The 18,395-nt window shown below is 37.8% G+C and overlaps 1 protein-coding gene across 3 annotated transcripts in view; it reads right to left on the bottom strand.

Annotated features, from left to right (window-relative positions):
- Positions 1-18,395, bottom strand: part of UBP1 (upstream binding protein 1) — a 36,171-nt gene that overhangs the window by 6,016 nt on the left and 11,760 nt on the right. Inside the window, exons 3-12 of one of the 3 annotated variants that reach the window (XM_030444477.1) lie at positions 16,020-16,096; positions 13,218-13,323; positions 12,551-12,657; positions 11,079-11,231; positions 10,815-10,925; positions 10,124-10,231; positions 5,097-5,200; positions 4,234-4,288; positions 3,949-4,042; positions 790-880 (exon numbers count right to left, since the gene is read on the bottom strand). In XM_030444477.1, the coding sequence (XP_030300337.1) occupies positions 790-880; positions 3,949-4,042; positions 4,234-4,288; positions 5,097-5,200; positions 10,124-10,231; positions 10,815-10,925; positions 11,079-11,231; positions 12,551-12,657; positions 13,218-13,323; positions 16,020-16,096 (1,006 nt within the window). The remainder of the gene's footprint in view (positions 1-789; positions 881-3,948; positions 4,043-4,233; positions 4,289-5,096; positions 5,201-10,123; positions 10,232-10,814; positions 10,926-11,078; positions 11,232-12,550; positions 12,658-13,217; positions 13,324-16,019; positions 16,097-18,395) is intronic. The other 2 variants (XM_030444478.1, XM_030444479.1) reach the window with 2 other exon arrangements.

Genomic DNA, 18,395 nt, shown 5'->3' with positions numbered 1-18,395 from the left:
CTCTTAGCAGTGTAGAGGAAAGGGACCTGGAAGTCCTAGCATACATGAGCCAGCAATGTGTCCTGGTAGCCAAGAAGGCCACTGGCATCCTGGGGTGCATGAAAAGGGAGATGGCTGGTAGGTAGAGAGAGGTTCTCCTCCCTCTCTACTCTGCTCTGGTGAGGCCACATCTGGAATACTGTGTCCAGTTCTGGGACCGTCAGTTCAAGGACAGGGAACTGCTTGAAGGGTGGAGAGCAGAGCCACAAAGATGATTAAGGGAGTGGAACATCTCCCTTGTGAGGAAAGGCTGAGGGTCTCTTGGGCTTGGAGGAGACTGATGGGTGACCTCAATAATGTGCATAAATATGTAAAGGGCAGGTGTCAGGGTCCAGTGATGGACTAGGGGTAATGGGTGCAAGTCGGAACATAGGAGGTTCCATGTAAACATTAGAAAAAGCTTTTTCACTGTGACAGAACACTGGAACAGGCTCCCCAGTGAGGTTGTAAAGTCTCCTTCTCTGTGTGACCTACACCTTAAGTGATCCCCCCTGGCAGGGAGTTTGGACTCGATGACCTCTCGAGGTCCCTTCCAACCCCAAACGTTCTGTGATTCTGTGATCTCATCTGGAGTCTGTCCTGAAGGTGAACCCAGGAAGCTCTTTTTAAGAACAGTGCTGCCAGTTCCCAAGACAGTTCTCACAGGCATTGAGTCCTGACACTAATTTCCCAGATCTCCAAGTTCTAAGGACCGGGGACTCTAGCAAATGACAGAAGAAAACCCACTCAGCCTCATGTTGAACATATTACCTGGATTTCAGTGCATTATATAGCCGAATTCCATCAGCTGGACCACAGATTTGTACCAGATCTTCTCTTGTCAGCTTTAATAAATCAGCACCTGGAAAAAACCAGGAGGATTTTTTACAAAGATTATTTCTTTGTACATTCATTTACCCAGGAATACAAAAACATCCACCATTATAAAAGTGGAATCCTGCAAACACAAGCAAGTAAAATTTAGAACAGGCATTAGCTAGCATTAGGAAAACACAACTGATTTTCCAGAGGTGGTTTAGTTTTACTTGGTGATATTCACATCTATGAAAAGGCATCAAGGCTGCAAGGCTTGCAGTTTCTGTAGAGCCAGAAGACTGCTCTATGGCCAGTCAAGGGCTTAAATACCTCAAAAGTTTTACCTCCCAGGTTTGTATATTTTAAACACATGCCAAATACAAAGCAAAGGGATTTGATGGTTTCTCAGCTCAATGAATCATCCCAAGCATTTAACTAATGCATCGTATCCTCTATCATGTATTATAATGCATTCATTCATTGAGATGCTGCTTAAGGCTGGTGTAACTCCATCAGTGTGGTCAAATCATCAGCCTCTGGGCTGAATCCAGGCTGTGGGATACTTCCATCCAAAAGTAGTTGTTTTGTTTTGTTTTTTGAAGTGATCCTGGGAATAAATGATCTGTGAAAAAACCCAACCTGCTTCCCAGAACATTTACTTTAAAAAAAGAAGATTCAATAAAACACACTAAGCAGATCTAAAGAAAGATTACTTCTTTGAAGTAGCATGGGTGTCAACATAAAAAACAAAACAGTGTGAAAAATCAGTCCCCTTAATAGATACGTGGGAGGACAGGAAGGAAAAAAGATCTTCATTCAGATACTCTGGTAAAAGCCAGCAAAAATAATTTGTCATCACACCTTCTAAGTGCTATAATAAAAAAACCCACCACACCTGCAGAAGTACAATTAAAAGCTACACTGCACTTCTTGCTTCAAAGAAAATTCAGCAGCCAGCTAGTATTTGACTTCTATAAACATATAAAGGTAATAATGAAATGAAGAATCACTCTCAAAGTTTTCCCAAGGGTCACTGTCAGACCTAAAGCTTGCCAAGAGAGCTCAGCAACCACAACGCAAGCAGCAAAGGTCAAAAATTATCCAACAGCAGCAGCAGCTTAAACAGTCAATTTCTAGCACTGCAAGGGTTGATGGTAAAATATTGTGCTTTTCCATTAGGTCCATGATATTTCAAATAAAATCATCACTGATTTAACTAAGGAGCCTCAGGGTGTCAGTCCTGATGAGCTGGTAGATGCTGTTGGTTCTCTGAAGCTTGCAGCAGTACTGCCCACTCACCTACACAACCAGGTTGCTTTGCTAGAAAGCACATGGGTGGTAAGACAGGGAAGCTGTGGATGCCCCCCCTCCATGGAAGTGTTCAAGGCCAGGCTGGATGGGGTTTTGAGCAACCTGATCTAGTGGGAAGTGCTCCTGCCTATGGCAGGGGGGTTGGAACTGGATGAGCTTTAAGTCCCTTCCAACCCAAACCATTCTATGATTCTGTGATGCTATAGCCACACTGAGGAGGGAAACCCATGACAGCACCTATTTATTGCTGAGATAGCTACCAGTGCCATGTGGTTCTTACACATTGTGTATGTTAATCTGTGGGGGGGCTGCCTCAATGAAATCACGTTGCTATGTGCCAAAAGATGCAGTTTTTTTCCAGTGACTTCACCAACATCTCAAGGTCTGGTCAATTTTTATTTAGGGAAATCATACTGCCTATGCATGGCAAAATATCGTGGACACCTGGAGTCTTAATTCTAGTTATTTTAACTATTTTACTATTAGCAGCAGCTTACACAGTTTTACTTATTGCTGAGCCAGAACTTGTCAAGTTTCCGTATGGTTTGCTGATAAATGTACTGCAAAATACTGACTCATTCATTAATGAGATTGCAGAACTTCCTTTCTGAGGGTGGGATGACACCTTTAGAGCTTGTTCAGAAAAACTAATTGTGAGCTTATTTCTCAAAGCTTGGATACAGTGGCAGAAAACAGTACAAATTTTAGGTAGAAAACATCAGGCAGCATGAAGTAAAATTTACAGAAAAAACAAAACTTCCAACTCTTACAGCTTTAAGTAATACCACATTAGAGAATCTGTACTTTTAGTCTTGACCAAGAGAGATGCCTGGTACAAAGGGGGCAGAGGCAGACAGCAGAAGTTATCCATCAGATTCTCCCCACCATGTGTCACCAGAGAAAACTCAGCTGCAATTTTATGTGCAGTGTGCACTGTGTCATCCCACTCTTTGCATAATTACATGGAGGATTAAAAAAGCAAACAGCAAAATGCAGCCCCAGATGGTGCATCTATTGCCATTTCTTGCTTCCATATATAAAGTGGACACTACACTGGCACACATTTAAGGAAGATCAACCAGACATTTTGCCAAAATTAAAATATAAAGAAATATCCGGTGCTTAGGGACGTGGTTTAGTGGTGGAGTTGGCAGTGTTAGGTTAATGGTTGGACCTGATGATATTAAAAAGGTCTGTTTGCAACCAACAGGATTTCACTAATTCTATGGAAAATAAAAAAAAAAACAACAAAACCCAGGCAAACACACATAGGTAAAAGTATTCTCCAGTTGCACGGCATTGAAAAAAGAGTTCACTACAAAAAAAGAATTTGCCGTTTCTATGACTCCCAGAGTTAGGAAGGATAAAAACTTCATACACTACAATTAAAACTAACTCCTAAGAAAAGATCTAACGTGGGGCAGATGTTGGCAATTTCTTGGATTTCATTTGAGATTACTACATTTTGGTTGCCATTAGGAAACAGCAGAGCAAAAGAGATGGCCCGGCCCGCTGGTCTGCCTCACCCAATTGATTAATTTTTCTTGATGGACTATAATCAAGGTTAAAAGTGTTCTTTTTGGAAAAAAAGAACCTAGATTCACTTTGGGGGGTTAGGGTGAATTTATGCAAAATGCAACTACAAAACAAAGCTTTCCAATGCAAACTGAACATTTAATAAGCAAATCAGTGAATTATGATAAATATAAATGCCCTGTTGCTTTTAGAGAATTATTTTCCCCCCACAAAACTTGCTCACCAACTCAAAGAAAGACTCTGAGCAAAAAAGTAAAATGCAGATACCTGAGAAATTCGAAAAAAGCCTTGTATAGGTAGAGAACCTATGCTTGAGCAACCATTGCTGAGTTTCCTGGATTGTGGCTGAAGGATGAAGCTGCTGTAAAAAGAAGATAGGAAAATCTTGATATTAAAAAAATATAACAACATACCTATTAAAAAAATCTCCCCTAGTTAGACACTCTCTCAGAACCTAATAATATCAAGGTATGTATAATAATAATACTAATAAAATATGAAATACTCTGACATAAATATAGACATGATCAGTAACAGAAAGCAAACACTCACATCTCCAGAGCCTTGAGAAGTTCCATCTCCTTGATGATTTGGGGAGGAAGAATTGCTACAGATTAAAAAGGAAAAAAAACAAAGGATTATTAGAATTTCATTAAGCAAAATATTCACAACATTGCATGAAAAATAACCTGAAAATGTCAAAACAATACATGTCTCTGTTGAAAGACAATTTAAATGTGGCATTGAAATGTGACATTTGAAACAGTTTAAATTCAAGAGAATGATCATCACAGTTCTATATGCAAGTCAGCTGGTTCCTGTTCTCTTTATCCTTCACCAACTGGAGAAGCAGTTTTACCAGTACTCATGGGAGGTTAGCAAAATACAAGGCAGACAAAAGTGTATAGACCAGGCTATCCCACTGTAAATCATTTCTTGATCACCCAAAGTTTAATTACAGTAGTTTAATTATTGCCTAAATACAAAATGCTTTTACTAATTTCTGTTGAAAAGCTTGTAAAGATTTTTGCTGGGTTTTCTTCTTGCAAATTTTATCAGCTGTGCATGAGGGGAACTAAGACTCTTCTTACTGAAAAAAACCTAATTTCCAAAGGCAGAAACTAAATTAGAATAGTCAAAAAGTAAAGTATTTGCTGGGTGGCAAAGAACAAGAAGAAACAGCTTCCAACAACATACAGTGAGGAAGAAAACTATTGAAGCAGAGGTAATTATGTTACAAATGAATCACACAATCCAAGTCTCAAACTGTAAAATAAATGCATAGGTCACAATAAACTCTCATTCATCAGGAGGACCAGAAAAGTTGAAAGCTCCTAGAATTATTGAGAAAACACTTTTTATTAGGCTTGATTTTACAATATTACCTTTAGTTATGATAGAGGAAAGAAACCTACCTGTCTGGGACATTGTAGGAATTATGTTGAGCAGAGGTAAATGTCGGTGCAGGAGTAGGACTGTTGTTCACAAATGTTGTAGGAGTATCAGGCCATGGTGAACACTGAAGACAAAAAATTAAAACTTAAGTTTCTCTTTAGAATAATTTTTTTACTTTGATGCACAGTTCTTTCGTTTAAAGCCAAGGGATTTTTCCTCCCACAGAGAATTCTGATTTGTAATTCAAAACAAAAGGTCCCTCCATCCCACGCATTACATGCAGAAACTCCAGATGAAAATCCCTTTTATCTTATTTCCTCCCCTTATTTCCTTATTTATACTGTCTTCTGTTAATAAAGTGAAGGTATCAGTGGTGGATCTGACAGAAGACCTGCACAGATTACTCAGTTTAAAATAAACCAACCAATCAACCCAAGTCATCTGCTGCAAAAACTCCTTTAGGATAAAAGGGTACCTGTTTAAGATGCAGTATGCAAGACTTGACAATAGGTATTCCCTAACAAGTAAAACTATGAAGCTTGATTTCACCTTGTAGATAAGTCTGATGTATCTGCACTGACAGCAATTAAATACAAATGGAATTTTCAGTAGGAATTCTGTGAATTGAAAATTTTGATTCCTTTACTGCAGGACTAAAATGTATGTACTGCTTTCTCTAAACTGCTTGGTAAACTGGACTTCTGATACACAAATTTAAGTCATCAAAAAGTATATTCTGAGTCAGCTGACTTCTGGACAGACTGGTATAGTGATATATTTTTGGGGGTATTTTTCAAATCACTATGATAAAAGCCCTTCAAAATGAGACTAGCTTATAGCGTTTTAAATGCCATTGCAGATCCAGTATTTAAAGAAAAAAAAATTAAAAGAATACCCAAACAGATTTTGGTATGTTCAAAGACAAACTGACAGGATTAAAACAAGCAAGTTGCCCAAGATAAAGAAAGCTAAGACCACGCCTGTTAAAACAACAAAGCTTTCTCATATACCTATGCACCACCTTAAATACCCTGTAAGGAAATTTCCAGAGTTCCAGCATAGCCTTGGGAGAAGGCAGGGGATGAGGGAAGAGGGGGAAGGAAGGGGAATAAGTACAACCTACTATTAATGGAAACACGTTTCAACAATTTTGTGTTGCAAGACCATTTCACTCTCTGGGGGAAACAGCAAATGAGCACAATACCAACTGTAATCTTCTGTAAAAGATTTAACAACACTTCTGTGCTGGGCTCCAGTCTTCACTCATCAAAGCAAGATTGCAAGTTCTCCCAGCATGGCACAAACAGTTTTAAAAAATAAATAAATCTTGCGTGACAGTAGCTTAAAAATCAGAAAATTCTTCATTCAAGATCAGATTAAATCAGTATTTTGTTACAGTGTACACACTGCCTTTAATTACCATAGTCAAAGCCATCCTTTAGACTTCAAACAGTGCCCTCCACACAACTGTGATGTGCTCTGGTGTTACCCACTCTTCCTTCTATAGTCTATATATTCCCATCTGTTGTTTCTCTCCTCAAGCTCATTTTGATGTTACTGACATCAATGTTGTACTAGAACAGGTAGTTAAAATAGGCCTTCATTCCCTAATTATGTGGTCCAAAGCCAAAATTTTAAAATAAAAACTTAACAAAATTAACCTTGTTCTGAAATATTTTGAAAGCATAATAAATTTTCTTTAATTTTCCAGCATTTTCTCCCTAAATTTTACTCCAGGTTACCTGGACACACAGATGCAAGCTCAGCCCCTATTAAAAGCTTTTGTACAACATATATTTGAATTCAGGGGCAGAGAATAACACACTGGTGTCTGAGAACAGTTTTTGAGCCATTCCCAAGGTATATATTGCAGTTAGTGTTCCCATCCTTCAAATCCAGATGAAGTTGTTCACAACAAAACTCCGAGTTTCAATGCTGGAAGACGCACATTTGTAATATTTAGTCAAAGAAAATCCCAGCCCAAAGCAAGCAGCCTTTCTTTTCTACAAACAGACTTTCCTACCTCATCTCCTCCTCCAGCAAAAATGTCACCAATAACGAACCACTGAGACAGTATCAGTCAGGTAAAATAAATAAATAAATCCTAGCAGTAGTAGCAGTAGTAATTTTAATGTGACATGCCTGCTGGTTCATCTCTCCTTTCACCTACCTTACATATTGTGGAGGGAAAAATGAGTATCTGAGTACTGAGATACTTAATTCTGAAAGGTTCAAGAAACAAAGACATTTAGCCTTAAAAAAAAGAAAAAAAAAAAAAAGGCAACTGCATATGTTCTCTAAGTATCTCCTCACAATTAACCCAATCTTTATGCCTTCAGTATCACTCACATGCCCAACTGTCCCACCCTTCACTAACCCATTATGTTCAGAAACAGAATTAGAAAAATCCCTGGGCATCAAATCCATCACAGTACAAGAACAAAGCAGGGATGTGCTTTTCTGCTGTCCTGCATGTTGATTCTGGATACTGGTGGGTGTACAAGGGGAATGGATCACAGGCAGTGGCAAGGCTGCTGCCTTGTTTGAGGCACAGCATCTGCACTTGCCAGTGACAGACTCTACAGACTCCTAGTCTGATGAATCAGGTTATTTCCTGTATTCTTAAGACCAAAAGTGAGTTAAACAAAGGACATTCAGCAAGCTAAAGATAAACAGAAGACCCTGGTCATGGGACACAAATTTAAAAAGAAAATGTCACTCTGTCACAAGGAAGCATCCAGCTCTGTAAAAAGCTATCACAGAACAGAAAATTAAAAAAAAAAAAAGGCATTGTATATTCAAACAACAGACTTATATGCTGATAAATTTCCAAAGAAGTTGTTTTTAAGGTCTCAAGACTAACTGGCCTCTGTTTCTAGTACACCGATAGAATACTAGTGATGGAACCATACTTGAGAAACTATGCCTTTATTTCTGGACACTGATTAATTCTTGAATAGGAGAAAATGATGTTGGTTTCAAACCTTTAACATTCTTCTATGTATGATATGAATGAAGTTATAAAGCACTAACCAATGGTTTTACTGAAGTATGCTTTTTCAGGTACAGGATTCGTAGCATTTAAACTCAGAATGTTCTGAATGTCTGGAAAATTACAAAAACTCAAGCTATTCTAAGCCACTGCTTAAAGTCATTTACCGTCCTACTTCCAGCCTACCTGCATCTGCCCATATGCATGCTTTACAAGACAGTGAAACTGAATTTTGGCAAAAAACTCCACGAGATATTAAAATACCAAATTAACATAAGAACAGAACATCTGTTCTCCAAATTAGGCTTGTTATACTTGGGCACACAACATCATCTTTAGAGAACAGGACAAGAATTGTACTATACATGGAAGAGAGCTTTTTCAAAGAACCTATAAAATACAGGGTTCTTACTCTAAATAACTACAGTTGTTGTTGACAAAAGCAAAAGCATTCTGCTCACATAGGGTTGATTATTCTGAATGAAGAAGTTGCTCCCAAAATGTGAGGATACCCACATTACATATCCTGTATGCTACTGATTCTGCTACAATGAAGTACAGATAGGTGTAAGGTGAAACTAATTGAGCACATACTGTATGCTTACATTAGTAAATGTTATTTTTGCTCCAGCTCCACTTTATGGCTCACAGACTCTACAGGGTCTTATGTTAAATTAAATTTAAGTCACTTACAGAGAATATTTATGCATTCCAAGAGGTTGTTAAGTTAAAAACAGATTGGATAACTTTCAGGTATCATTTGGCTACACTGTGTCCTAGTCTGGACAAGAGATTTGCCATTTATTTTAAAAATGCCTTTATCTATTATTCTTCCTACAAGTAATAATCATTCTATGAAGTACTTATAAAAGAAAAAGAAAATTAAAAAATAAAAAATCCCTCCAAGGACCAGATTCAAAATATTCTTCAGAGATGCTTTGTAAGTAAAAGTGATAAAATCCTGTTTTCTCTTGTCTACACCTTCTGACTTCACAGCCCAGTAAGGAACAAAAAAATAACATCTGCATTGCTAAGTAATGCTAAAGGTGCATCTTAAAAGAAAAAAAACCACAAAAAAACTAACAGCCAAGAAGGTAAATTTACAGTGCTTACAGTAGTACCTACAATAGTTTTGGGTAAAAAAAATCCTCTGAAGAATCCATCTCATTTAATATTGCTTGTTCACTCTCTCTCAGTCACACAGTTTGCAAACAACAAGACCAAGGCACTGAAGTATTTTATAACCTAAACCTTACACACCACTTTCAAATATCTTAAATACAAACTATATAAGGTCTGAGGGACCAAAGACAGACAGTGACTGTGCAAGCACTGCTGGGAAAGAGCTGCCAGCACAAGACACCTGTTTAAAGGACAGTCAAATAACTGTCTTCCACAGCCACATCATGAACTGACATTGAAACTTGCCAACTGGAGGGTTGTTTCTCATCTGAGAAATGTATTTAAGGAATCTACAGTGGAAACCCTTGACAGGAAGAGTGCACAGCACGTATGTGAAGTTCATTCCAGGAGGCAAACACGGGGTTAGTGTACACGTGTCACACGTGCCAGGGAAGATGTGCTAACTCTTCTGAACTGCACTAAACCTGCTTGGAGCACAGTGTGTAAAGGAAAAATCAGTAGCTACCAATTGACCCTCCACCACTACACACCAGTTTAAAAATACCGACGGACGTGGAAACTTGTATTGAATGTCAGGACAGATATGGGGCAGAACACTACATTTTGCTGTTCTTTCTTCCACTACTTGCACACATACAGGAAAGCAAAAAGCTGTTTCATTTCAAGTCACATAAATGGAAAGGTCTTGACTTTTCAAAGTTACACAGTCCCCCTGCAACAGTTTAAGTGTTAGATTTAGGAAGGATTCCTTTGCTGAAAGCAAACATGGAGCAATTGGTATACGTAAAACGTGAATAAAATTAAGACAGAGGCATCAAAATATTTTTATACTTTATATCATGGAAGTTTCTCCTATATCTAACACTGCACAAGGTATCTTGCACAATGAAAAGGTAAGCAGAAGTCCCTTACACTGCCTCGCTTTGCCAGAGAATCACCGTAGTCTGCTGGCAAAGTCCGCTTGCTGGACTTTTTCTGCTCATGTTCAACTGCATCTTCAATTATAGGCTCAAGCCTCATCTGGACAAACACCAAAGATTTGGATCAATTTCTTTTCATTATACAGTGAGGAAAGATCTAAAAGCCTTTTAAAAAGTTCTGAAATCTTTATAAAAATGCATAGAACTCACTGATGTTCAAATAAAAAGAAAATGCAAAAACCTACTGAGGCTCTGGCCTAAAATTCTGTGATGATTCTCCAAATGTTTCTCCAATGATTCTCCAAATCATACTCTTTTGAAGCCCAAATTTGGCAGATAATTAAATTCCAGATTCCCCCCCTTTATTTGGCTTTGGTTTGGGGTTTTTTGGGGTTTTTGGCAGCGAGGGTTTTAGATCTGTACCAAGACTTGGCGCTAAGGTTCAGTACAGTCAGGCAAATAGTGGTCAGTCTTAGTGTGTTTTAGTCTAAGAATCAAAATGAAAGTTTACTACACAAAATCTTAAAATGTGATGTTGCTGTTCACTGGACAAGTTTGTCACATAAAAACCTTATTTTTGTGTAGAATTAATTTCTCCCCAACCCTTCCAAGACTGTAGCCATGTTACATGATGTATCTATATATTTTCTCCTCAGTAAGCAGTTGCAATTCTATTTTGTTACCTCTGTAAGAACTGTGGTGTCATATGAAGGCTGATACTTTTCTTTTTCATGTGCAGTTCTCTTTTCCATCTTTTCTCTGTCTGTTTTCTGTTTCCTGTCTGCTCCTTTTGGCTAAAAAGGAAAGTTATATGAGCGAGAAAGCAAGAGGAAAATGGGTTTTATAGTTGAAATCTGATCTCAGAAGTCAAGCAGTAATATAAAGATGTCTCCCATCTTTACGAGAGCTTCTGAGAGACTTATTAAGAATCTGTTTTCTGCCATTACCTTAAAAACTTTGATTTGACAGCTGGCTGAATGCAGATGATCTGTATATTCTCCATTTTCAGTCTGTTTAAAAGTGTCAACCTGAATCCTAAAAGGAACTCCTTTCTCTCCTCCATGTTTACGAGGGGTAAATTCAGTGCTGATACAATGTACCTGAAAAGAAAAAAACACCAAACACAAAGGACCTTCAGAAGTATTTTAGATGTTAACATGTTACCCACATCATGCACATTTTCAAAGGGCAAGTAGCAAATTACCCCTTCTATCTGAAGACCAAGCTGCTAACTAACCTTTCACTCTGTGTCATACCCTCAAGTAATTGAAGCCAAAAACATTACACTGGAGCTGACAGGGGAGAGGGTAAAGAAACGAATGTGTCACTAAAATCCCTCCAAAAAGCTTAAGTCATTCTCAGCTCTTATTAAATGAGAACTTCCCAGATCTTAAGAAAAATGGACATGGATGACAACTAGCTCTATCATTAATACAGTAAAAACCCTTTAGAATAAACTTCAGAGCTACTTTTATGAAGTATTACCATAGCTATACAAGGTCACTGACTGAAAGAGTTTGTAATCTCATGTGAAAGTAGCTTTGTAATCTCATGTGAAAGTAGCTTATCTTCAGATATGCCCAACTTGTTAAAAATAGTCTGCTGACTTCTACAAGCAGGATGTAGTAGCTTCTAGTGCTACATCTCCCTGAAGACTGGGCTTAAAAGCTAGAAATACACCTAAAAGATATCAAAGGAGAAAATCAGTGTAACAGAGTTATAATAAATCTCACTGGACAGTGCTCCAATTTTTCACTTCCTTATGGAATTCTAAGCAGGCCAGGTAACATGGACCCTGCACTCTCAATGACTCCAACACTAACTTTGTATTTTCTATGGCCATCAACAGACAAAAGTAAGGTAAAAATTCCAGTGCAAAATAAGTGCAAAATTCCATCTAAATAGTTTGCAGAGAAAGCATATTTAATTGCCCCGATTATCAAATATATAAATAATTAAAATTCTACTACAAGGAAGCCTACTGACATAAGAAACATATCTGAACATGTGATTTAATTCTTTGATTCACACTCATTCTCATTTTCTGTCCTCAAGCCAAGTGTCTGCAAAAGCTCACCAATTAAAGAGTGGACCTCTCAACTAAAAAAACAGTAGTCACAACAATTTAGAGGGATATAGATTTATTTATTAATTTTTAGCTTTCTGCAACGAGCTTTCTGAAAGGCTTTTATTAAAGTTGTGCTTAAAAATTGTTTTTAAAAACTCAATTCAAGTTGAAAAACCTAAGTAGGAAACTTTCTAGAAGTAACATTTGCTATGAACCTGTGTTTTTCACAAATCTGGCATCTAATGTCTTTCCCCCAGATAATAAAACAAGTAGCTTCACAGTGCAAGTATACAGCTGTTTGTGACCTGAAAGGCACCAAACACAAACATCCAGTCAAGTAAAGTTTCAAACCTGAATAAAAGCAGATGTACATTTTGTTGGATCCCACAAAAATTCAACTGCATTGAGCTGGCTTGGATTTGTCTTGATATCAATGACTCCAACAGACATTGGAATATCTACATTAAAATAAGCAGTATATATTTTAAATTAATCATATTCCCAGAAAACACTAGAAACAGATTTTAATATAAGATTACCATCAGCAAACACCGGTAGGATAAAAGAAGGTGGGCTTTGATGGCTTAACCATAAACAGTTTCTCAGGAATAATCTAAAGCAATTTAGCAGACTCAACATAAGAAGTGCTCAGGGGCTGGGGTTGTTATTTGATCCCACCTCCCCGATGCCTCCAGCTTATGAAACAAATATAAAGTCAAGCCAAACTAAAAAAAAATGCTGGTGTCATCTGCACAGTCTCCTGAAGAAAGTTACTTTTGTCTGTGTTCACCTAATTATTGCAACATTTACTAACAAAATGCTAAGGTTACAGAGTTGTAGCACTCAGTTTTAAAAGAAACTGAAAGTAACATTTATATTCAAAATACACACTATGACAAAGCAGCACACAGAAAACTGCTCTGAGTTTTTTCACCAGCCCTAGCATAAATGTGACAATGATTAATTTGAATTTGGAAACTGAATTTCATACAGTGGCAATAGATAGAAACAATTATACCTAGGTCAAGAAGTCTGTCCCCAGGGCGGTTCCACTTCCAGCCTTCTAGCTGCTGGTGTTCTGTATACTGCAACCTTCTGTCATGGAACACAACTCTTATAATACTCTAATAAAGAAGAAAACAAGCATCTGATGAGCCACAAAGTTACTCCATGTTCAGAAAGCGCCTGAAGATCAAGCACTGCAAACATTCCAAAATAACCACAGTGCTAATAAACACTTATTTAGAGCAAGTAATATGGCAGCCATCAGTACCCCAAAATATTCCAGAACACAGGAAAAGAACTGAGCAGTGAGAAATATTTGAAAACGTAGTAAAAACGTGGTAAAAATGCAAGAGAGAATTACACCTAACTGCATATTCTAAAGGTCACTGTGAATTACACACAGTGAACTGGCAACACTGGCAGCACAATATCAATATTGCAGAGGCAACAAACTTATTTTAGGAAACAAACAAAAAAGACTTCCTTTCTTCTGAAAAGCAATGGATATACTTTAACCATTTTCATAAATTTGTAATTTTTTAATTTTTTTTGACAATTTTAAGAAAATAAAAGTAATAGAAAAACCCATTCCTGGTATTTAAAGATATTTACAACAAGTCTTATGGTTTCAATTAATAGTAAGAAGTAATAAAGAACTTCCAAACTAATCCAGATATTCTAGCTGAAATGTTAACCTAAAAATACTACAATATGATTAAATTTATTCAACTAGAAGCACTTAGCCAACAATCCCTATTTATGAGACCAGTTCTGCTATGACTCTACTCTCAGTCCTATTAAAGAAAGGTTTCTGTTCTGCTGCATAAATGCACCAACAAAGCAACTTGTTATACAGAAAGGAAAAAATTCTGTACATTGATTGCTACTGAACAAATTGTAGACAAACTTTTTAAAGTCTCTTTTCCTATTAGTCTACAGTCTCACTTGTATTTACAGTGGCAAAAATTTATTTAAAAAACAAAGACAAAACCAAAAAACAAACCAAAACTCAAGAACTTATAAACTAAGTGCCTCCTCCAGATACACTGCATTTCCTTGGTTTTATTTCAAAGATAACAGCACATGTGAATGCACACACACAAACATACTGCTCCTTTTTCGCTGCAAACTGGCAAGTTTGGAACTTGGAAATACCTGCAGCTGCCTTCAACAAAGTAGGCATTTCATGCTGGTGAAGTACTGATATTCCACTACTAGGTGTCCAAAATGAAAAAAATCCATTGATGCAGCATTACAATGCCTTGCTATGATAAAATTTACTTTTTCAAGCTTTCAGACTGCTTTGTCTTATGTACCTACCAAATGGCTCACTGCCAATACACAGCAGAAATTTCCCAGTGTTACAGCACTGGAAATAGCACTGAATAGGCAACAGCTCTGAAGAGGGCAAAATTGTCAACATGATTATTACAGCAAGTCAAAATGCCAGGTTGTAAAAGGTTTACTTACAGAACTCGTAAATCCCAGTTTTACAGTTGTGCTTAACACTTCCTGAAATCATCCCTGAACAACCATCCCTCAAACAAATAAGACCAAGGCACAGGACTATGAAAGCAGCCAAAGTGCACAAATTATATAGCCCCAAGTTGACTCAGCTTCCCACAGACACTGTTCCAGTGTACTTATCAACACCACTGTCAAAATGGATTTAATGATTTTTCCTTCTTCCCCAAAACATGAGTAATTTTGTTTTTTTAATTTAGTAAAACTGTCAGATGCTTCTAAGAAAAGTTCACCTCCACACAGTTCAGCAGCTATTTTAATACTGTGTAGGATTAATTGGACGTTCTTCAGTCTACCTCCTTCTTTTACTTCATGCATTACCCCAGATCCACAATACCTTCTGCTAACATTAAAGTATAAGGAGACCAATAGGGAATTAGGAACAGGAGCTCAGCTATGGAACAAACTGCTCAAGAAGCAGTAGAATGAGAGATCTGTTTTCTATCAATCTATCTCTTATGTGTCAATATTGCACTGTTGCAAAAAACACAGCTTGGCTCACTGCATCTTCTAAGGCCTATTAAGAAACACGCTCATAATGCCTCCAGTTCTTTCAAAATTACCCTCTACCCTCCTTCCACATCTCCTAATTACTTGAAATGGAAAACAAAATTACTCAGAAGACATCAGATACTCATCTATAGACAACCAGGAATCTTCTGCATAAAATAATTGAGTGTTCATTATACAGGATGACTCAATGCATTGGGGCATTCATAGTCTTCACATTCACTTTCTCATATCATTTTAGGGCTCATCTTTTAATATTACCAGCCAACAGTCATTCTGAACATGTATCTGTTGACACTAAACAAAAAATAAATCTATAAAAGGTACAGCCTCTGGATTAAATTTCTGTCTCCTAACTTTATTCAGCTAGATACCAAATTTATTCAGCTAGATATCAAATTCAGAGATCTAAATTTGTTACCATAGCCTCCTTTTATCTCAGCAGAAAGACATTTGCATATCTTCAAACAGTTCAGACTGCAGACCCCATAAAAGGTATATAAAGCAATTAGCTCATTTCTGATTATCAAAAATTCCATGAAATCAACCCATTCATGAATTGGGAAATACACACATATATATTATTTAAATTTGTAGTAAACCTGACCTAAAACAATAAACCCAGGCATTAGGTTACACTGTGCCTATCTTCTTTACTGGTCAGATCAGCTGGGCCACCTACCTCCACGAATCACAGTAGAATAAAAGGGTAAAACTACTCTTTCATGTGCAAGTAGCAGAGGTTTGCTAGTGACACTGTCTAGTTAGGTGTTAAGCTCACCTTCACCAGTTTTCCATTGATCTCTGGTATATCTCCAGCTTTCCGATTATCTAACATCCGTATTTCATAGGACTGACCTTCAAAGAGAAAAAAAGTTTGTATCATTGGAAGAGTCAGAGCACAAAGCTGTTTAAACCTGCATTAAGCCTTGGTTCATACACAGCACACATGAATCATTACCTGAAACTTCTGTTTGAGAAATTTTTACAACAAAGTTCACTTCACCACCCAGGAATTGATGGAACAGACTTTTTACTTTTTGGTCACTTAAACTTCGGAAGTATCTGTAGTTTTAAGTATTTAATTTTTAACAAAGTGCAAGTACTTTTTCCTCTGTGTTCTTCTTTGGATGAAAGTTTTCAAAGCTGAATTCCTTTATTCTTGAAACTAATGAGAGGGTACATACTGAGAACCATAGACCAATCTTCCAAAAAATACTCTTGCAAAGAGTTTTTATACTTTTCATGCAGCATACATACTACTCTCACATGTTTAGTTTTGCCCAGGTACCTGTTGCCTTTCTATGACTTGTAGGCTTTGTATTATTTCAGAAATAAGCTTTTAAAAGAACTAGCTATTTCAAGCAGGTATAAATGAACCTATCTTTCTAGTGAATAAGACAAACTGTTATCTTTCAAAAGGGAAAAGCAAGTAATTTAATTGAACTGCAGATATTTTTTTTTCCTCCAAGATGAGCAGCACATGTTTATTTGCAAAAATGTATTTTTAAAATACAGACAAAATAGTGGTCAGAAGACACTTATTAGCTTTACCTACAAGGTAAAGATTCTGCTGTCACACCCCAGTGAAGAAGCATATTTCTTTACCTCCTTTCACTGCTCCATAGCATTTTTTTGTTGCAACACATGTAAGTCAATCTTCATTTACAGACTGCATGAGGGTTGTGGTGTTTTTTTAATCAAGCACTCACTATCAATAAAACTTTTGCAAATATTTCACTGTTCTCTTTCACCATTATTTTGAAAGACAGGTGCAGAGAAAGTACACTTTTATTGCTTTTTAAACAAATGTTGCTAGCCTTTTACAGTACAAAATAGTATTAAGACTGATCCAATGAGAGTAAAAATCAAAGAACGCCAGGCTCAGAACCACAACAGTAGCATGAGGAGCTTTGGAAACAAAGGGACAGGTAAGTTTCATTCTGGATTTCTGGACATGTAGCTGCTCTGGAAGGGTAAACCTCACCACAGCACTGATTGCAGTCAGATCTGTAGGACAGCAGCCACACAAGCAAGGCAACATAAGGTGCACAAGAACCTCAACTGACCACTGCTTAACTCTTTTACAGAATGGTTGAGGTTGAAAGGGATGTCTGAAACTCATCTTGTCCAACCCTGCTGCTCAAGCAGGGCCACCTAGAGCCAGCTTCCCAGGACCAAGTCCAAGCTGCATCTGAGTATCTCATACCCAGCTCACACTTCATTAGCTTCTCTATGAGGCTCTTACCAGAGAAAACTGAAAGAAAATCTTATTGAAGACGTTTTGTAGACAATATCCACTACTCTCCACTCGTATACCAAGTCAGCCCGTTTATCACAAAAAGCTTATCAAGTTAGTCAAGTGTGACTCCCCCTGGTGAATCCATGCTGACTACTCCTGATGACCATTTTGTCCTTCATAACCCTGGAAATGGCTCCCATAACCTTCCCTAACCCAGGCTGACCAGCCTGTAGTTCCCTGGGTCCTCCTTTTTGATGACAGGAGAGACACTTGCTCTCCTACAGTCCTCAGATACATCTCTTAGTCACCCTGATCAAAGACTATCAAGAGTGGCCCCACTAGATCTGCCAGCTCCCTCAGCACTTGTGGGTGAACCCCATCAGAATCCATGGATTTATGGATGTCCAGTTTGCTTCGGTTATTTCCTGACCTGTTGTTCTTCCACCAAAGGTACATATTCCTTGTTTCAGACTTTTGCTCTTGTATCTAGGGTCTGGGATTCCTGAAAGCCAGTGATGCTAGTAAAGACTGAGGCAAAAAAGGCATTCAGTACCTCAGCCTCTTCCATGTCCTTTGCCACAAAGGCTCCTGCCCTGTTAAGCAGGATGGGAACGTTTTCCATAATCTTCCTTTTGCCACTTGCATACTTAATGAAGCATATCTTGGCATCTTTGACATTCCTCTCCAGATTTAATTCCTGACTGCTTTCCTGACTTTATCTCTGCATGCCTGGGCAGTGTCTCAGTATTCCTACCAGGCTACTTGTCCCTGCTTCCACCTTTTGTATGCCTACTTTTTGTGTGTGCATTTTTGCCAGAAGCTCCTTGCTCGCCCATGCATTCCTCCTGCCAGTTTTGCCTGACTTCCTGCTCATTGTGATCTACAGCTCTTGAAGTTGGAGGAGACAACTCATTA

This window comes from Calypte anna, chromosome 2, assembly GCF_003957555.1.
Source record: "Calypte anna isolate BGI_N300 chromosome 2, bCalAnn1_v1.p, whole genome shotgun sequence".
NCBI classification, from domain to species: domain Eukaryota; kingdom Metazoa; phylum Chordata; class Aves; order Apodiformes; family Trochilidae; genus Calypte; species Calypte anna.
The sequence above is the reverse complement of the archived record's forward strand: the minus strand, read 5'-3'. Positions and strand labels throughout refer to the sequence as shown.